Genomic DNA, 21677 nt, shown 5'->3' with positions numbered 1-21677 from the left:
TCTGCAGGCATCGTACAGGTGTGATGCTCTTACATACATGCAGGCAAATACTTACACACATAAAGTAAAAATGAAATCGTTTTTAAAAGAGAGATAAATGAATAGCAGGATTATAAGTGGACATGTAACCCTTTCCAGGGTGGGAACCCAGAGCCCCAGCTCTGAAGTCGTTCACCAAAAGGGTGTCTTTTATTAAGAAAGGAGAGTTGATCGCTATCCTAGTGCACCTTCCTGGCCCTCAGCCACACACAGTGTACAAGGCCTATGCAGTTGTGATGTGGCAACCCCAAAGCTGGCGCCTTAAGCAAGACAGTTTTAAGTTCTCGGAAGCCTTCTGCTCTCCCTCTCAAGATAGAAATAAGAAAGGAGACACCTTTAAGATCGGGGACTGGCCACGCAGTGGTGGCCCCCGCCTTTAATCCCAATACTCGGGAGGCAGAGGCAGGTGGATCTCTGAGTTCCAGATCAGCCTGGTCTACAAGAGTGAGTTCCAGGGCAGCCTCCAAAGCAACAGAGAAACCCTGTCTCGAAAAACACAAACCAAAAAAGATCCAGAACTGTGAACCACTGGACACTAGCAGAAACTGGAGATAGCAAATTAAAGGCGTTAGAGACCAGTTGGTGTAAAAGAATAGCAGCTTCCCATAGAGCATGAAAGTCTCCATTATGCGTTTTAAAAAAGTCATTGGCATGTTACAGAGAGACTGGCAAGGGTTAAAAGTCAGTAAGGAAGGAGGTTACTGGTTGGGGTTAAGGTTCTTCTGAGGCTTCAGGCATGAGAAAATACTGTTAGGAAATCATGAGATTCTTCAGATACCGAAGGCTGATGTGACTGATGTCCCACCTAGCACATTCAGAGCCAATGGGGAGGGGGGCATGTAGAGAACGAATCAGTCCCTTGTCTCTTCTTTAAAAGTGTATTTTAGCCCAGATGTGGCAGAATATGTCCTTAATCTCAGCACTCAGGAGGCAGAGGCAGGTGCATCTGTGTTAGTTCAAGGCCAGATTGGTCCACAGAGTGAGTTCCAGGACACTTTTAGTTCTTTATGTTTGGTGCTACTACCAGTTACTTTCTCTAGAGAAAAATCTTAAGACCATGCAGGTGATCAAAAATTAATGTTTATTTTTCTTTCTCTTTTAATATGTTTCTTTTGCATGGTCTCTTTACTTTTTAAAATTACATTAACTGTGTGTGTGTGTGTTAGTGTGTGTGTCTGTGTGTGTTAGTGTGTGTGCCTGTGTGTGTGTCTATGTGTGTTAGTGTGTGTGTCTGTGTGTGTCTATGTGTGTTAGTGTGTGTGTGTCTGTGTGTGTGTCTTTGTGTGTCTATGTGTGTGTGTTAGTGTGTGTGTGTCTGTGTCTGTGTGTGTGTGTCTGTCTGCCTGTCTGTGTCTGTGTGTGTCTGTCAGTGTGTGTGTCTGTGTCTGTGTGTGTCTGTCAGTATGTGTGTGTGTGTATGTGTCTGTGTGTGTGTCTGTCTGTATCTGTGTGTGTCTGTCAGTGTGTGTGTGTATGTGTGTGTGTCTTTGTGTGTGTGTGTCTTTGTGTGTGTGTGTGTGTGTCTGTGTGTGTGTGTGTGTCTGTGTGTGTGTCTGTCTGTATCTGTGTGTGTCTGTCAGTGTGTGTGTGTGTGTGTGTGTGTGTGTGTGTGTGTGTGTATGCCTGAATGAGAGTGCCGTGGCTCATGTGAACACCTGCAGGAATCTATCCTGCCCCCCCTACCAGTTGTACTTCATTACAGCATTTTCATACATGTGTATAATGTATGTTGATAACACTTACTCCTCGTTACCCTCTTTTTGCTACCCCCCACTCTGTTACCTTATTCTTCCTAGCCAATCCTCCTTCTAATTTCGTGTCTTTGTAGATATGTGTGTGTCCGTGTCCTGCTGATTTTAATTAGGGCTACTTATATGAACTTGAGTGAGGGGTTACTTACTGTACCACTGACCTACGCCAGTGAAGAAAATGCTGCCCAATAACCATTAACTGCCAATAGCTTCTTTGGGATGGGGCATGACCTTAAAAGTGCCCCGCCCAGTGGTGGCATACAACTTTAATCCCAGCACTCAGGAGGCAGAGGCAGGCGGATCTCTGTGAGTTCGAGACCAGCCTTGTCTACAAGAGCTAGTTCCAGGCCAGCCTCCAAAGCCACAGAGAAACCCTGTCTCAAAAAACAAAACAAACAAAAACCAATAACAACAAAAAAGCAAAAACAAACAAAAAAGTGTCCGGCTCACAGCAACTTTTGGTAAACCCTCATGGAAGGGTAGGGCCCTGTAAGTACCCCCATCCCTTTTTCTTTACATTGTTAAGGCAAGCTGAGACTCCCTTGGGGCTTGGAAGGAACCTCATGGCACCTTTAGTTTTTCTTCTACCCATTGTGTCATCTGGTAGGATGCAGAAGGTCTTGCTGTCTGTGTGGCTTGCCTTGGGAGTTCTGAGAACAGTTCCCTCTGCAGCAATCCTGCTCTGCAGAATGTCCACTGACTAGCCTGCAGCCAGGACCACGAAACTCTTACAAAGGAAAACGTTTAGTTGGGTGGCTCACAGTGTCAGAGGTTCAGGCCGTCATCATCGTGGTGGGACATGGCAGCCTGCAGGCAGGCATGGTGCTGGAGAAGGAGCTGAGAGCTCTCCATCTTAATCTTCAGGCAGCAGAAAGTGAACTGAGACACACTAAGCATAGCTTGAGCATAGGGTCCCTCAAAGCCCACCCACACAGTGACACACTTCCTCCAAGGCCGTATCTACTCCAACAAACCCATACCTCCTAATAGTGCTACTCCCATTGGAGGCTATTTTCTTTCAAGTCACCACAGAAATTTAAAAGAAAACAGAAGCTGGAGAGATGACTCAGTGGTTCGGAGCACCGGCTGCTCTTCCAGAAGTCCTGAGTTCAATCCCAGCAACCACATGGTGGCTCACAACCATCTATAGTGAGACCTGGTGCCCTCTTCTGGCCTGCAGGGACAAATGCAGGCAGAATGCTGTACACATAATAAATAAATCTTAAAAAAAAAGAAGTTTAAAACAAAAGAGATTGATGTTTTATGTATGTGTATATGCCTGTATGTGGGTTATGTGGATGTATATTCCAAGTGCTGATGAAGGCCAGAAGAAGGGTTTTAATCCCAGCACTCCAGAGGCAGAGGCATGTATGGATCTCTGAGTATAAGGCCAGCCTGACCTACAGAGCAAGTTTCTCTGAAAAATTAGTGGCTTTAGGGGTATCAGTTTATATGTATGTATTCCAATTTATTCCATTAGTCAGTGTATCTATTTTATGCTCTTTTTATTACTATAGCTCTGTAGTATATCTTGAAATCTGAAATGATGATACCAGTAGATTTTGTTTTTTGTTTTTGCTTTGTCTTTTGTTCTGCTGTTGTCAGAACTTTCTTCTTCTTCTTCTTCTTCTTCTTCTTCTTCTTCTTCTTCTTCTTCTTCTTCTTCTTCTTCTTCTTCTTCTTCTTCTTCTCCTCCTCCTCCTCCTCCTCCTCCTCCTCCTCCTCCTCTTCCTCCTCCTCCTTTCTGTCCTGGTTGTTTTATGTTTTCATATGAAATTTAAAATCATTTGTTTTTAATTTCTCTAAAGACTTGCTTGGTAATTTTGGTGTGGATTGCATTGAATTTATAGATTGCTCTTGGCAGAGTGGCCATTTTCACAGTATTAATCCTGCCAATCCATGAGCACAGGAAGTCTTTACATCTTCTGGTATTTTCTCTAATTTCTTTTTTCAATGTTTTAAAATGTTCACTGTACAAATCTTTCACTTCCTTTTGTGAGGCTATCATGTGTAACGTGTTGTCTTCCCTGCCAGCCATCTGGCCCCTGCCGAGCTGTCTGAACCCCCAAATAACACACAGGACACTATATTAATTATAAGCTGTTGGCCATTTGTTATTGTTTCTCACTGGCTAGCTCTGACTTAATTATTGACCCATAATCACCAATATATATTTTTATAAGGACTTATCTTTCCGAGAATGCAGACTTGCTTCCCCTTTTCCCGGGAATCACATGGTGACAGCTCCCTTCGCTACATTTTCCAGAATCCTCCTAGACTCCTAGTCCCACCTACCTTGCTTTTCCTATTGTCCAACAGTGCTTCATTTGCACGTACACAGGGCTTCCCCATCAACCATGGGTGGTGTTGTTTCTCTGATTTATTTCCTATGATGCTTGTCATTTGTGTATGGGAAGACTACTGATTGTTGTTGTGAAACAACTCTAGAATATTTAATAAAAAGAGTTCTAAAAACCTGTTTGAGTGTTGGTCATGGTTGTTTCAGAGACTCCTAAAATATTATAGGCTATTGTGATTGCCCATGGTTGCTTCCCACGTGAGGAAGGTAAGTCTCTATTGCTAAAGACAGCATACACTTCAGACACAGGCCTGGACTGACCTGAGAGCCTCCTCCCTAAGGACGAGCTTCCATGGTACCTAATGATGCCACAGAAGCTTCCCAAGAAGGGAAATAACCAATGGTCCTTCCTATCCAATACCTATGGACCACAACAATAACCAGTATAGCATGATATCCCTAAGGTGCAGTAGTGGCATACACACGTTGGTGGTAAACAATGGCTCTCTAATTGAACTTAAGACCCACCCAATAAGAGGGAAATAATGTCTGGTACTAGAAACCCAGCCAATTACCCAGGGCTAATGAAGTCACAGCTCTTAGACAAGAACCTACAACTGCCACTTTACTAAATGAGCATAGTCCCTAACTACATTCTAAATATTTGTTCTTATACCCAGACATAAGTGTAGTCCTCACTGCTTCATCAAGGAAATGTTTCTTTGTAATACAGACCTTTACAGAAAACCATAACCAACCAAAATGCAGAGTTACACAGCCTAGTCCCAAAAAATATATCTGTCATACAATTCCCATACCCAAGGCTTAGGGATCATTGCAGTAAAGGGGACAGAAATACTGTAAGAATTAGAGGATCATGGAGGCTGTGAGACTGTGCCTTATAATAAGTTACAATAACTGCATAAAGTTTCACCAATATGACTACTTAAACATGAGCTGAACAATGACAACAGCATACATAACTAACATGGACAGCAGAAAACCCATGAGACTTCAACCCTACCCAAGGAAAGCAATCCTGAGGAAAGTTTACAGCCTGTGTGCCTAGATCAACAATTCAAGAGCTCGCAAATTACCAACTTAATGATACACCTGAATGCCTCAGAAAAACAAGAACAAAAGTAAAAGAAAATGAGAATGGGAAGAGATAACCAAAATCAGAGCTGAAATTAAGGAAATAGAAATGGGAAAGAAAACACAAAGAATGAATGAGATAAGAACTGATTCTTAGAAAAGATTAACGAAGTTGACTTTTAACTAAATTAACCCTTAGAAAGAGAAATTCAAATGAATAAGTTTAGAGATAAAAATGGAGACATTACAACATACACTAAAGAAATTTATTGCTTTTAATGAAAAAGATAAACCATGTGTATGGTGTATCATGTAGATGTGTGGGGTCTATTTGATTTATGATTTCATTTAACTCCAGAGTTTCTGTTTGTTTTTCTCGAAGACACTCAGTTGAAAAAGGTCTGCCTTGTGGGTAATTCTGCTATTTGAAGCCCTAGTGTACATCTATTTTGTTTAGTTAAAGAAATACTTCATTATTATATATACCCCCAAAAGTGGATTGCTGTTATACACCTGTAATGCTAACACTCAGCAGATGGATGAAGGGGAATTAGAAGTTCAGGGTTATCTTTGGCTACCTACGTTGCCTGGCTGCAAGGTTATCCTGGCCTGAGACAGTCTCAGAAATAAAACAAGCAAACAAACAGACAGAACCCAACTTTGTAACTCGGTAACTCCTGACTATTGATGTTGTACAAATGCACCATTTCTAACAGAATAATATAAATAGTATTTTTTTAAATATGCTAGAATATAAACCCACAGGACAGACAGAATTCAACTCAAGAATGGACTCCAGCTGAGACTGACCTAAGAGCATTCTAACCACTTGTTGCCTGAATTTGTCATAAAAGAGGTTTTTATTGACACTGACTCTTTAATATCTGTCACTTCCTGTCTTAGGGTTTCCATTGATGTGATTTTTTAATCACTCTTTGGGGAGGAAAGAGTTTATTTCAGTTTACAACGTCACACTTGTATCACTGAGGGAAGTCAGGGGAGGAACCTGAAGAGAGGAGCTGAAGTAGAGGCCATGGAGGAATGCTGCTTCCTGGCTTGCTCCTCATGGCTTGACCAGCCTGCTTCTTATAAAACCCAGGACCCTCACAGTAAGCTGAGCCCTCCCATATTAATCATTAATCAGGAAAACACCTTACAGAGGTTCCTACAGGCAATCTGATGGAGGCGTTTTATCGGCTGAGGTTCCTCTAGTTTGTGTAAAGGTGACATCATCATCATCACAATAATAATCCTCAACCCGGACACTCTCCAGTGTGGGGTCAGAGCAAGCCACCAAGGTCAGATCTGGAAACACAGAATGCCCAAGTAAACTACTGGTTAACCAGTGATGTCTTCAGATAAAGTTGTTCAAAGCCAGGGAGAAAGCTACCAGAATCAAATCAATTTACGATGGGTATGGAGGAACCTGCCTGGGATCGGGGAAGTTGGGAGACTATAGCTAGATGATGAGTTTGAGGTCAGCCTGGACTTCATTGCAAGAGCCTATTTCAAAGCCAGCAACAAAAATAGTCACTCATGCCAACCCTACGGAAAGTAACTTAGACCAAGAGGTTGTGTGGGGAGAAATGATTCTTAGGCATGGTTATCAGACAACAATTTAATGCGTGCTGATCTTTGTTCCAACTTCTGTTTTATTTGTTTCAGAAACTGACATAGTTCAGTTTTTTTTTTTTCTGAGACAAGGTTTCATTATGTAGCCCTGGCTGTCCTGGAACTCACTTTGTAGACCAGGCTGGCCTTGAACTCACAGAGATCCGCCTGCCTTTGCCTCCCAAGTGCTGGGATTAAAGGAGTGCACCACCAAAGTCAGGCCATATTTCAGAAACTTAGAGCAAATCCAGCATATCACCCTCATTCACTGTCTAAAACTAAAGAAAGAGAATCAAACTGCCCTGGCAAGAGAGGAAATAGTCTAGAGTCACTTGTGCCCCTCCCTTTGGCCATCAGACTACATGTAAATGGTCTATTCAGCCATTAGTGTAAATAAAGCCCGGAAATTTAACATTGTATTCAAAGGGTCCACACTTTGAAATCAGAGAAAAAGCTGCTCGCAGAATTTCTTTGGGATAGAGTTTTACAGAAAACCAGAACAAAGATGACGAATTAAAGTTCAGTTGTAACCTTCCGTCCAGATGGATCTAGTCTCTGAGAGGTCCCTGCCCCCATCATTGTCTTTTCTAAGTTGTACTGCCATCAACTGGTAGAGATGTGGATCGCATTTTGACATTTGATTTCCCAATTGTTGTTTCCCAAACTTTAAAGTCTTATCCGGTCCTGACAGTACCTTCAGGCTTTCTTTGGCTTGTTAGTGATCTAAGAGGTTCATTCTTCTCTCCTACTGCCCCTTCACCTGGAGGTTAGATGACAACCAATCTGCAGACCTCTTCTTAGTCAAGCCCTTAGTCAAACCCGATCCTGGGATGGGGGGATGGACCCCTAATGCACCCTTCTGCCAGCTCCATGCCAGAAGTGCCTACTGGAGACTGCGCTCCTAATTCTGCACTCCCTACCCTTGTAGATGACCTCTTCATATACCACCACTACCACCACCATCACAGAACCTCCCTCTGAAAGCCTGCAGAAGACAGTGCCCCTGTACCTGGAGGAAGACATCCGCCCTGAAATGAAAGAAGACATATATGACCCCAGCTACCAGGATGAGGAGGGGCCCCCACCCAAGCTGGAGTACGTCTGGAGGAACATCATCCTCATGGCACTGCTGCACTTGGGGGCCCTGTATGGGCTTGTGCTGGTTCCCTCAAGCAAGGTCTACACCTTGCTCTGGGGTAAGCTCCTTTCTTTGTTCTGGGCCAGTGTCTCAAGTTTCTCCCCTCCCTCTAATGACGAGGGTCTTGCGATGGGTAGTGACCCCTTTGTGTTCAGTTTTCCCTAACCTTTCTCTGTGTACTGGGATCTCTCTCTCTCTCTCTCTCTCTCTCTCTCTCTCTCTCTCTCTCTCTCTCTCTCTCTCTCTCTCTCTCTCTCTCACACACACACACACACACACACACACACACACACACACACACACACGTCGGGTTCTCAATGGAGCAGGCTGGGACCTTGCTCCATGGCAGAACGACCTTAAGCCTCTGATTTTCTGGGTCTGCTTCCCAAGTACAGGGATTACAATGTCCATCACCACAACTGTTTTTGCTTGTTTGATTTATTTTCAGAACCTTACTCTGTTACCTAGGCTGTCCTGAAACTCTCTATGCAGTTCAGGCTGGCCTTGAACCCATGGTAATCTTCTTGCCTCAGCCTGCTGTACATCTTGAGCTACTGTATCTGGTAAAAGTGGCCTGGGATGTCTTGTTGATCTTTGTTAAGCACAGGACCTTGGGCATACTAGACAGGTGCTCTACCACTGTGTCACAGCATTAACCCCTGGGGGAGCTTTAACATGAGTGTTGGGGACCAAGCTCTGAAACCATGTGCCAGACTCACTGAGGGGTATAGCACTGTGGCAATGAGGCAAGCAGCCCCAACAAACTTTTCTGTGTGGACCGCTTACTTGGCTGCCTGTCCCAGCCCTTCCTGCCACAGGAGAACCAGGCCCTGCCTAGGGGACCCAGGAGACTCTATGGGCTAAATGTTGAGCTCAGTCAGGGAATGTAGTCAGGAGATGCTGCGCAGGAAGAGAAGTCATTGGGAAGGAGAGCACAAGGAGGGCTGCTTATCCGCACAGCCATTCAGACCTAAGACCCTGGCTGGGCCAGGCTTGTTGCCTTGGAGGAGGGCGAAGCAGGCTCCCATCACAGCCAAGTGTACAGATGAACGGCTCTGCTACTCCAGGTAGGTCTGGGTGTAGCACACGCCAGTCAACAAGATGCTCTGTGAATATTTACATCATAGAAATGTTTCGTGCTCTCTCCTCTACCCAGCCTGCAGCTGTCCCTTTCTCCTGATGCCGTATCACGCCATGGCAATAACGTCTTCTAAGACCAGTTATCTTTATCCTCTGCCCATCCTTCCCGGGCAGGGACAGGCATACCAGAGAATAGGGCCTTGAAGAAGGCTTCTGGTCTACACAAGCCCTGACTCCGGGAGCTCTGCAGACCCGGGACCCCTTGCTTTCTCTGAGAGCTGGTGAGCCAGCCATTCTTTCCCAGATGCTCCTGGGAAGTTTGGGGGAACAGAGTCAGGTGTTGGGACTCTTTGACAACTCCCCCACCTCAGAATGTGTTGTTGGAGAAGAGCCAGCGTTAGCCTGTCTTGGCTCTCTTTCATCTTGCAGGTGGAGAGACCTGGGCCCTTAGGCATTGTCTTGGGGAATCCACCCAGTGTTCCAAGAAAACGCAACTTAGGAAATCCCTTCTTGGAACCTGGGAAAATGTTCCGATGGTCTGACAATGAAAGCCAGACAGTGTTGACAGCCTGCTTTCTTTCCGGCATCCTGCCTTCCTGCCCACTTTGTGCCTGGGTCTGGGTCTTCTTGACCCACATACAGTCCTAGGTGGAGTGTTTTTTTGTTTTTTGTTTTGGTTTTTTTGGGGGGGTGATGATGGTTTCTTGAGGTGGCTAATGCTATGATGTCTACATGCTCCTTCAAGCCCAGAGGAGTGTTCGGGTCTGCTTCTCCGGGTTGAGTTTGCCCGTTGGCTGACCCCTCTGCTGTCCCATTGGCTGACCCCTCTGCTGTCCCGGCAGCGTTTGTCTACTATGTGATCAGTATTGAAGGCATTGGAGCTGGAGTCCACCGCCTGTGGAGCCACCGAACCTACAAAGCTCGGCTGCCCCTGCGGATCTTCCTCATCATCGCCAACACCATGGCTTTCCAGGTGAGAAGTCGGCACTGGTCATTCTTGTGTCTCTACTCTATGGATGGTCAGGGGCAGAGTGGAGCCCATTAGCACCCAGAGAGGTAGTCTTTGGTGGTCCTCTCAAGTGCATGCTTGGTGTAGAGCTCTCTACAACACGGAACACCTCAGAGTCATTGGGAAGGGTTACAGAAAATAGAATAGGTTCTCCAACGTAACTTTTTTTTCACTGCAAGTTCCCTGTGGTCCTTTGGTGTAAAGGACCTTAGAACATCATTATCAAGACACTGACTATGGTTCCCTAAATATTCAGCCGACAAGAAGTCATGCTTTGCTCTACCCGTCTTAGGACTCTACTATAATGGGATTGGAGTGAATGTGTCACAGACTCAAGAAGTCTTTCATTTCAGATAATAAGAGCAAACATGTCTATAGTCACATGTACTGGACACTGGTTAACTCCTTAGACCTCATAACCACACCAGGAGGTAGGCCTTAGTGTTCTACCCACTGAACAGATGAGGAAACTGAGTCACTCTGCCATTAATAAACTGACCTTGCTGTTCTTTCAAGGGCTAGCATGATGGGTAGGTCAAGCATTGAAGATGGTTCCTGCAACACACTTGTAATGGATAGATTGTAAGAAGTTAAGGAAAAGGGACCCACCTAGCCATAGGTTGTTGCTTATAGTATGGCACTTGACTTGGGCCATGAGGAAAAAGTACCAGAAAATAGATTAGTTATTTTGCCTCAATGATACCTGAGGTTCTTATCACACGTGTGTAATCACCTCTGCTCTGACAATTTACAAGGTGAAGGCTCCCAGTTTCTGTCTTTGGAGGACAATAAGAAAGAAGAGAAACACTGACACAATCTTGAAGGGATGGATAAGTTCAGAAAAGCTGAGGCCTTTCAGAAGTGTGCTCAGGCTCATCGGTTATTTGTTGGTCCTGTTGAGTTGGGTGACATGCCACTTGTGAAGCCGTTGACATGGAGTTTTTGCATCTTTACCACGGAGCAGAACCTTGGAGCCCAGGGCCATCTGCTTGATAATCTCTCTGCCCCTGGATCAGACTTCTTAAGAGGAACCCTGTCTCCTGTTATTTGTTTGAAGAGTCACAGGGTTCTCTACTAATGAAACTCCCTGAACACTAAAACTCACCTCCTGTTTCCCACTATGCAACTCTGGAAAGCAACGGCGCTATTATTGTACTCTGGGCCTTTGAGTTGCTTTCCTACATAAGCTTCCCAGGGGCAAGTGTGCCGGAGAGGGCGTCCCCCCAGGCTCCCCTAGTAGTCAGAGTTCTGGGACTCTGTGAGTTGGACTGAGAGCTCCAGGCCCTTGCATTCCCCCAGGAGGGCTTCTCGTCTTAATACTGGGGTCCTCTTTCCTGTCCTTCCAGAATGACGTGTATGAATGGGCCCGAGACCACCGCGCCCACCACAAATTCTCAGAAACGTACGCTGACCCTCACGATTCCCGCCGTGGCTTTTTCTTCTCTCACGTGGGCTGGCTGCTTGTGCGCAAACACCCGGCTGTCAAAGAGAAGGGTGGAAAACTGGACATGTCTGACCTAAAAGCCGAGAAGCTGGTCATGTTCCAGAGGCGGTGAGTGAGGGGGGTGGAGCTTGGGAGGTTGGGCTTCAAGAGAGGCACATTTCTCTTAGCGCTGAGAATAGCTAATGGATTTCTAGGTTCATATGATCAAAACCATGCTTTCAACCGAGTGTGGTGATACAGGCCTGTGATCCCAGCACTGGAGAGACAGAGGCAGATGGATCTCTGGCAGTTCCAGGCTACCCAGAGCTATATAATGAGACTGTCTCAAAAACAAAGCTACCCTGGGGACTGAAGAGCTGGTTTAGCAGTGAAGAGCACTTCCTACTCTTCCAGAGGACCCTAATCCAGATTCTGGCACCCTCCCGGGTGGACTTACTCCCACAACTTTAGCACTAATGAATCTGACACAATCCTGTCCTTCACAGATGCACGTGCACAAGCGGCATATACTCACTCAAACACACACACACACACACACACACCAATTAAAAGTAATTTTTTTAAATCTTTTTTTTAAAAAGCCCATTGGCCAGATGTGGTGGCACACATGTCTTTAGTCGTAGCACTCAGGAGGCAAAAGCAAGTGGATCTCTGTGAGTTTGAAGCCAGCGTGGTCTACATAGTGAGTTCCAGGACAGCCAGAGTAACATAGTGAGACCCTGTTTCCAAAAAATAAAAATAAAAACAAAGAGATCATCATTTCAAGCCTGAGTTCTTAATCGCTTGGATGTCCACAGTTATGGGGTGTTATTCTGTTGCTTTCATTCTGAACTATTTTCACTGACGCAATGAAATACAACAAATTTTCACTGACCTAGGATAGCCACAGACACAATGAATTCAACTGTGCCCTTCCGTTTCCCGAGCTTTTAGCCTATAGATCGGAGGAATAATATACTTACCAAGTCACCATGAAGCCAGGCCAAAAAAAAAAAACCAAAAAAACAAAAAACAAAAACAAAACAACAACAACAACAAAAACCACTGTCTGTACTGCGAGAGGAAGAAAGGGCCAGAGATGGCTCAGGGGACACAGGAAGTGTTGAAGAAAACGCAGCACCAGAAACAGTGGAAAGACAGTGTCCTGCACATCTGTGTACAGACAGGAAGTACAAAGATGAGCTAAAGCCTTGTGCATGATCCAGAAACATAGTCTGTTTCCTTGACCTACAAGGTATGACAGGGAAAAGGGGTGACAAAAAGACTGATGGCATCTCGAGTGTCTCAGACAAAAATGGGATTCACACAGTTGGCAACCAGGAGCTTGTTTTTCCAACAGCAAGTGACACAATCAGAGCTGGGCTTTGAAGGGGAGGGCAGGGGAGGGCAGGGGAGGTCAGGGGAGGTCAGGGGAGGTCAGGGTGGTCAGGGAAGGGCAGGGTAGGGCACGGGAGGTCAGGAGAGGTCAGAGGAGGTCAGGGGAGGTCAGAGGAGGGCAGGGGAGGGCAGGGGAGGGCAGGGTGGTCAGGGGAGGTTAGAGGAAGTCAGGGAAGGGCAGGGGAGGTCAGAGGAGGTCAGGGAAGGGCAGGAGAGGTTAGAGGAGGTCAGGGGGTCAGGGGAGGTCAGGGGAGGGCAGAGGAGGGCAGGGGAGGTCAGGTGAAGAAGATATTGAGCCTGAGAGGCGAGGAAAGGACACCAATTAGACTAGAGAGGACTCAGGTTAGGAACGCAGAGAAAGAATGGAAAAGCTGGACTCAGGCCACGCCCCTGGCCGGAATGTTTGAGACAGGACTGCTGAAGGGACATCAATCAGTTCTCTCAGGGAATCAGTGGTTCTGTCCGTGTGGAAATAAGATGGGGGCAAGGCCTGCAGAGGGACAGAGCCTGCAGGAGATCAAGGACATCCATTATGCTTCCTGGAACTTTTGCAGAGCGAAGGCCTTGAGGGGGGAAGTTAGCAGGAAATGGACCCTGACAGGAGAGAAAGCAGGCTCAGGGGCAGATGGGGTGCAGCCCAGGCATCCTCACGGGCTCAGGGTGTGGTTTGGTCCTGATTTTTTGGGTAACTGGCCTTATCCCTCTATGAATAAGAACAATGGAGACTCACCTTGAAAATGATAATAATCCTCTGTACTGAAAAAAGTTTCCACCCTCTTCTTTCTTGACTGGCTCCCACCCCACACCTGCACTCATGGTGTAACAGGAAAGCTAACAGCCCCTACTGAGAAGAGCCAAGCCTCTCTCTGTACTCAGTGTGCCATCCCTCCACACAGGTACTACAAGCCCGCCATCCTGCTGATGTGTTTCATCCTGCCCACGTTTGTGCCCTGGTATTTCTGGGGTGAAGCTTTCGTGAACAGCTTGTGTGTTAGCACCTTCTTGCGATACACTTTGGTGCTCAATGCCACCTGGCTGGTGAACAGTGCTGCCCACCTCTATGGGTATCGCCCCTACGACAAGAACATTGATCCCAGGGAGAACGCCCTGGTTTCGCTGGGATGTCTGGGTAAGTCAGCAGTCTTTAGCGTTAGTGCCTTCAGTAGTCTCTTTTAGGTTTCGAACCTGGGACAAAAGGCCAAGGTGCGTCTTTAACATATCACAGCAAACCTGGCCACCAAGTTCCCCCTGCCTTCCTCAGCCCCTGCTTGTTACAGCCCCCCTCTTCCCACCCTACCCCCAGCTGGCATCTCCCACTCCCTACCCTGAACGGTCCAGCCCAGAGTGCTGGGTTCTTCTTCCCTGTATAATCTAATGAATCACTTTGGCTCCTCTATCTCCCTTATCCCTTCCTCTCCCCCTTCTCCTCACATGGCACGGCTCAGTCTGGTCATGTCCACTCTGGACTCTCCCAGACGACCCTGCGTCTGGCTATGCCCTCCAATATGTCTACAATAACCCTCACTGCCGCTGCCATAACTAGGAGCAGTCATGGTTTTTTTTCTTTTCCTTTTTTCTTTTTTTGTTTCAGTCCATCTCCTTATTTGGTGAGCTGTGAGGAAGACTCGAAGCATCTTTTTTATAAGCGCTTTGTGTCAAACATCTCCCACTGTAAAACTAGGGGAAAACATGAGAACCAGGCAACATGTTTTATGTAAAAAAAGGAAAGGATAAAAAAAATGCTGCCTTTGACTGGAAGGTCAAAAAACACAGACAAAAAAAAAAAAAAAAAAAAAAAAACCTCTGAATGATCTTGGCTAAGTTACCCTTTCTCCCACCATCTTTGATTCATTTCCCTGGGCTGGGCTCTTCCTGCTTGGGTCAGGAGACTCATAACAGTAACAATAGTATAGATGGAGAATACATAACAGTAACAATAGTATCGATGGAGAATACAATGAGCCTACTGTGTCCCTACCAGCCATGCTATATAAAGAAAAGGAAGGTCGTGACTTTGTTATTGGACTTAAAAGTGTGCCTGCCATTCTCAGAGTATTGACTCACTCACACACACACACACACACACACCCGTGTCACCCAACTTTCAGGCATCACCACCACCACCACTGTGTCTGCTCTTCTATTCACCAATGTTTAAGTAAATCTTATTTACTTACCCTACGCCCTGCAATTCTTAGACTGTCATAGAAATGGTACCCCGTGGACTGAGATGTGTTCTGTGAGTAAAACAGAAGTGATCTTTCCCAGATTCAGGCTCTTCCTGACATGGCTGCTGTAAGAAACTGCCAGCACCTTGCTTTGTCCCTATTGTCATTTCTTCCCCACCCCGTCTCATCCCGACCTTACTTCATCTTCCGCTTTCCCATTTCCTCCCATACTGATTTCAATTTCTTCTTCCTTTCCTCTCCTTTCACTGTCTCTTCCTCCTCTCTCTCTCCCCTTTTGCCTTTATCCCAATTCTCCTGAAGAACTAGGGACCACACTTGCAGCCCTGTGCAAGTGCTCCCTCACTGAACTGTCCCGAGCCTTATTTGTACTTTTCTGCATTGTGAGTCAAGAGTTCACTGTGTAGTCTAGGCTGGCCTTGGGCTCATCCGTAGCTCAGGCTGACCTTGAATTTCTATCAATAAGCTATTTGCGGAGCTGCCCCCGCCCAATAGATCTTTCTAATTGGTCCTGGTCAGACTTGAACTTTCTATCTCCTGGCAGCTCCGATCACACAGCTAGTACCAGTAACAATGTATAAATCCAAACCCCAGCCAGTAACAATGTATAAATCTAAACCCCCATAGTCAAGGACTTTATCTGTGTTGTTATAGTTCATGATAAATCTATGTTTTTGCCCATTCTATAAAACATAGCACTATATATGTAGATGGTAGATGGTATCTAATCTGTATTCCCAGATATTTTTTGTCTATGTACATAAAAGTTGTAAAAGGAAGTTAGATTTTAATACTTTTTTGTTGTTTTTTGAGACAGGGTTTCTCTGTGTAGCCCTGGCTGTCCTGGAACTCACTCTGTAGACAGGCTGGCCTAGAACTCATAGAGATCTGCCTGCCTCTGGCTCCTGAATGCTGGGATTAAAAGTGATTTTTTATACCTCTTGAAGCTATAGTCTATATTTCTTGCAATATATTTGTGCAAATATTCATTTAAATGCTCAGTGTTGTACAAATGACACATTTTCATCCAAATCAAGAATTTTAGAGAAGTCAGGTTCTCTAGAGTAATAGAACTTAAAGAAAGAATGAATATATATATATATATATGTGTGTGTGTGTATATATATATATATATTCTAATATATATATATATCAGAATGACTCACAGGCTGTTATCCAGCTAGTCCAACAATGGCGCTGCCTATGAACAGAAAGGCCAAGACTCCAGTACTTGTTCAGCCCAGAGGCCAGGTATCTCAGCTCTTCTTTCTTATAGCTAGAATCCCAAAGAAGTAGGCTTGTGAAGGCTTAGTCTTGCTAGTGAGGGAGGGTAAGAGCATGCAGCAAGGTAGCTAGTGAGACTGAGAGTAAGTGTGCAGAGAGAAGCTTCCTTTCTGCATGTCTTTTCCTAGGCTTCCAACAGAAGGTGTGACCCGCTTAGAGCTGGGTCTTCCCACCTCAAAGATCCGGACTAGAGGTGGATATTCCCGATTCAAGTGATTTAGTTAATGCAAAAAAAAAAATCCCTCACTGTCCAGGCGTTCCTTTAATCCCAGCACTCAGGAGGCAGAGGCAGATGGATCTCTATGAGTTCGAGACCAGCCTGATCTACAAGAGCAAGTGCCAGGACAGGTTCCAAAGCTACACAGAGAAACCCTGTCTCAAAAGAACAAAAAAACAAACAACAACAACAACAACAAAACCCAAAAGCAAAACAAAATCCCTCACTGTATTGCCCAGTCATTTGGCTGATCTCTGAAGACGAGGCCAGCCTAATCTACAATGGAGCTCCAGGACAGTCAGGGCTACACAGAGAAACCCTGTCTCAGCCCCTCCATAGCCATCACAGTGGGCGTGGCTATGTTGCTGATGGGGGAGGGTAGTACGTGCCACAGTGTCTGTGTGGTGATCAAAGGATAAGTTTGTACGGTTCATTCTGGCCTTCCGCCTTTGTGTGGATTCCTTTTATCAAACTTGGTTTGCCAGGCTGGCTCCAACGGTTTGTTTCTTGCAACATGTTTATGTAAATACCCAATTCAATATTCAATTTTATTTCCTATGAAAGTAACTAATTGTTATTCAAAAAATCAGAAATGTCAGAAAAAATTAAATAGCAGATGATGCAAGAAACCTTTGTTAAAGGGTTCTGTTTTGTCAGAGCCCCCTGCACCGGGGTCAAAGCCCTGAGAAGCAGCAGCATGGCAGTGACTGTGAGCCAGCAAAGGCTGAGAGAAGTCCCACCCCGGCTGAGCCCTGGTTCCCCTGACTTTTAGCTGCTGCTGCCTTTTCTGCCATAGCTGCCTGCACTTACAGGGTGCACCAGCCCCATGGGGAAAGCTGTGCTCCCTGCTCTCCTGTGAAAGAAACAGAAACACCCATCCTCCACTGGACGCTCCCCTCCTGATCAAACACACACAGCCCAGGAGCCTACAGCATCTCAGAGCACACTGACATTCCGGCATTTTGCAATATAAAATATTCCCCCAGAATAATCAGATTCTTACCCTCTTAGCCTTAGAGACACATTTTCTTCCAACCTGCTTTCAGATATTAAAGACAACCAAGGCTTCTCAACTCATTGCTTCAGAGCAGAAGGCAGTGCGTTAACCATTCACTAAACAACAAAGTGTTCTCTTATGCACTGGGTACCAGGTGTGCAAAGAGGAGGCAGCAGCAATGGCCGAGCCCCCTAACTGCTCTCCTTGCTTCTGTTCCAGGCGAGGGCTTCCACAACTACCACCATGCCTTCCCCTATGACTACTCTGCCAGTGAGTACCGCTGGCACATCAACTTCACCACATTCTTCATCGACTGCATGGCTGCCCTGGGCCTGGCGTATGACCGGAAGAAAGTGTCTAAGGCCGCTGTCTTGGCCAGGATTAAGAGAACTGGAGATGGGAGCTGCAAGAGTGGCTGAGTCTGGCGTTGTCTTTGTTTCTATTCCCAAAGCCATCTGAACAGAGATTTAATGATGTTGCTTAAATCCTGAAAAATACCATCTATGTTCTAAAGTGTCTCATTTCAAGACTGTATTCTTGTAAAATATTCTAATGTTAAATAAAAGGCAAATCTCTCTTTTATTGCTCAGTCCTTCTCTCCTCCCTCTTCTTGTTTTTTTTTTTTTTTTCTGAGATAGGGTTTCTCTGTATTGCTTTGGAGGCTGTCCTGGAACTAGCTCATGTAGACCAGCCTGGCCTCGAACTCACAGAGATCCGCCTGCCTCTGCCTCCCAATGCTGGGATTAAAGGCACACACACACACACACACACACACACACACACACACACACACACACACACACACACAGCCTCTTTCCTCAGTGTCCTGAGTTCCAGAGCTTGGCAGGGAAATTCTTCCCATTTCAAGACAGAGATGGAAAGGTTGAGGGATGGTGTCATTAGGCAGATGCTTGGAGACGATGTTTAAGGAAAGGCTGTTTGAATTGAAAACTTTCTTAGTGGGTGACTCGATGTCCTTCTGAAAGTTTCAAAGCAGGGTCCTTTTATTAGTCCAAATTGGGTTGATAAATTCCAAGCATCTCTCCACAGTGTTTTGGTCCTTGCCTCGTTCCTTCCTGTTAAATTTTATGTTTGTGACTATCCTAGGTCAGTGAATATCTGTTGCACATATAATTGATTTAATGGAATAGCTGGAAGATGCTATGCAGGCTGCTAGTGAAGAATTTTCATCAAAGTCTTCTTGAGCTGTGGACCCTGTATTCAGAAACTAACTGGCCAAGCAGCATGCGTGCTCACCAGTACAATAGCAGCAAGTCTGTTGGGGGTAACCAGCTGACCCAGGGAAATGGTTCAGCAGGTAAAGGAGCTTGCCGTGAAAGCCTGATGGCCTAAGGTCAATCCCAGAGATCACGTAAAAAGATGAATATAGTGGTACATTTCTGTAATCCCAGTACTCCCATGGAGAGATGGGAGACACAGAAGGGAGAATTCCCTCGAAGTTTGCCAGCCAGCTAGCCCAGAGTAGCTTGGCAAGAGAGACCCTGCCTCCAAAACAAGATGGAAGAACTGACCCCCAAAAGTTGTCCTGTGGCCTGCATGTGCACCCCACACATACATGTATCATACATATGAAAAATTTTGGAGGATTTCAAGACAGGGTTTCTCTGTGTAGCTTTGGAGCCTATCCTGCCACTCGCTCTGTAGCCCAGCCTGGCCTCGAACTCACAGAGATCCGCCTGCCTCTGCCTCCCAAATGCTGGGATTAAAGGCATGTGCCACCAACGCCTGGCTTAATTATTTTTTTTAAGCCTGTAGCTGTGTGTCCGTCAAATTCCCTTCTGAACAAGTATGTTTTGCTCAGCTTTGGTCAGGGAAGGTTCTGTTTGCAGTGGTCAGCAGTATCACCAGAGGCCCCGTTTGCCTAAGAACTGAGAATATGGGCAACCACAGGAGCTTTTCCGAAGCTTGGAGAGTAACATGGAAGAGCAGCAGGAGGAATTTGAGAGCCCCAGGGAAGGCAGCGATGGAACATAACACTGCCTTCCAGGCACGGCACGGACCTTGCACGCTTGAACTTACAACAGTCGTGATTAACCACCCAAGATCTATCCAAGACTGGGCCGGTCACCATCACGTCATGCCTAAGAGTGGGGCTCATGAGAGAGTGATAGCTTGCCTTTCTTCCTCCCTCCCTCTTTCTCTCTCTCTCTCTCTTTCTTTCTTGGTGTAGTCATTGGTAAAGCGTCCACACTTCTGCAAACAAACCTGTTACCATGGTCATGTAATTCTAGTGAAATGTGTTGACTATATAAAAATAAGAATTAAATTACAAGACATGGAAATAGAAGTGGGGGGTCTGGAGAGATGGCTTAAGTGGCTGAGAACAACACTGCTCTTCCGGAAGACCTAGGTTCTATTCTCAAAACCCATGTGGCAGCTCACGCTGGCTATAACTTCAGTCCCAGGGAGTCTGGTGCCTCCTTCTGGCCTCTCTAGGTACTGCACAAATATACACATGCAAGAAGAAAAAAGAAAACACCGTAACACCGTAACGTACATACATAAATAAATACTTGTTTAAAGATTTGAAGGTAGGAGACTAGTTGGGAAGATAAAGGAAGTGAATACGAAAAGGAGCTGAACAAGAGAGGGTAACGGAGGCCGCAGGAAGACTCACAGAGTCTGGCATGAGTGTCTCCCCATGGAAGATCCGGCAGCTCTCTAAGCTGCATCCCTCAAAGGACAAGAGAGGGTAACAGAGGCCGCAGAAAGACACACATGAGTCTGGCATGAGTGTTCTCCCCATGGAAGATCCGGTAGCTCTCTAAGCTGCATTCCTCAAAGGACATAATTTACAACAAGGCTTGAAGACCAAGTGAGGCTTACATTTTAAAATATGGTTTAAATGTTAAAATTCCACGCACTGGTTTATTTTCCTTGTCTTTTTTTTTTTTTTTTTTTTTTTTTTTTGGTTTTTCGAGACAGGGTTTCTCTGAGGCTTTGGAGGCTGTCCTGGAACTCGCTCGGTAGACCAGGCTGGTCTCGAACTCACAGTGATCCGCCTGCCTCTGCCTCCCGAGTGCTGGGATTAAAGGCGTGCGCCACCAACGCCCGGCTTATTTTCCTTGTCTTAGAGAACCTTTTGTAAATGAAACTGTAGGGTGGTTTCACGAGGCACACTGTTTTGATTTAGGGAGAAGGCAGGAGTGCCAAGCCACAAGGTCACAAACCTTCTGGCCTTTAAAAAGTATATCTGCTGTTATGACATCGGTGTTTGAGGAGTCTTCTGGAAAATAGCATAAACAGGCGACCCTGGCTTTATTGGTTGTTGTGCTGAAGATTCTTGACTCACAGTCAACGAGAAAAGCAAAGCAGAGCCCAGAATCAGGGGCTTCTTCCCTGTCTGTGTCCCCATGATGTGACGAGCTCTGCTCCCCTGTGACTTCCCTGCTGGGATGGACCCCAGCCTCTGAAACTCTGAGTTCCAGTCGATCCTTCCTCCATTACGTTGTGACTAATAAGGTTGAGTTCTTTATTTAGCCAAATTAGTGTGGAAGTAGTTATTACAGAACCTTTTGCTTGCTTGTTTGAGACAGGGTCTCACTATGTATATCAGCCTCGTCTTGAACTCACAGATACCCATGGTCTCTGCCTCCCGAGTGCTTGGATTCATTAGAATATCTTAACACTAAACTACAGCTGAGTTTTAACAGGATTGACATTTGCTTGACTCTTTTCTAACAACAGAACACTCCATTACCTTCTCAGCTCCTCAAGGGCACCTCCCTCTGCTGGAAAGTCTCCCTGTGCCTAGACAGTGCACAAGGAAATTAACACATCTCAGGAGTGTTTGGGTCTAGCTCCACTACAGAACACGGTAAATGTCACATGAGTATGAGGTCACATGAATATAAGTCCAGTCTTGTGACCTATATTAACATTCTGTGATGCAGGCAAAGACTTATTTTGTTCACTGAATTTGGCGCAAGGGATTCTGGTAATAATCACAAGGAATGCAGAGTGTGCCTTGGAGTTGCTGGAAACAAAAGAACTTCCTCCTTGGGACACAGCTCTGTCCCACCCAACTACCCTCCCTAGGCTTCTCCACCCAAGCTATAGAAGAGCAGGTGGGCTGTGATGACTCGTGGTATATACGTGACCACGTGAGGACCTGCTCAAAAAACCCAAA

General features: G+C 45.7%; 1 protein-coding gene across 1 annotated transcript; it reads left to right on the top strand.

Moving 5' to 3' along the window:
• Positions 1 to 4332: 4332 nt before the first annotated feature.
• Positions 4333 to 18110, top strand: LOC101835884 (stearoyl-CoA desaturase). Its single transcript, XM_040734488.1, has 6 exons — positions 4333 to 4356; positions 7724 to 7991; positions 9856 to 9986; positions 11369 to 11574; positions 13740 to 13972; positions 17747 to 18110. The coding sequence occupies exons 1-6, from the start codon at positions 4333 to 4335 to the stop codon at positions 17944 to 17946; spliced, it is 1062 nt and encodes a 353-aa protein (XP_040590422.1). The 3' UTR covers positions 17947 to 18110.
• Positions 18111 to 21677: the final 3567 nt, after the last annotated feature.

The sequence above is a fragment of the Mesocricetus auratus genome, unplaced genomic scaffold, assembly GCF_017639785.1.
Source record: "Mesocricetus auratus isolate SY011 unplaced genomic scaffold, BCM_Maur_2.0 Super-Scaffold_4256, whole genome shotgun sequence".
Classification (NCBI taxonomy): Eukaryota; Metazoa; Chordata; class Mammalia; order Rodentia; family Cricetidae; genus Mesocricetus; species Mesocricetus auratus.
The sequence above is the reverse complement of the archived record's forward strand: the minus strand, read 5'-3'. Positions and strand labels throughout refer to the sequence as shown.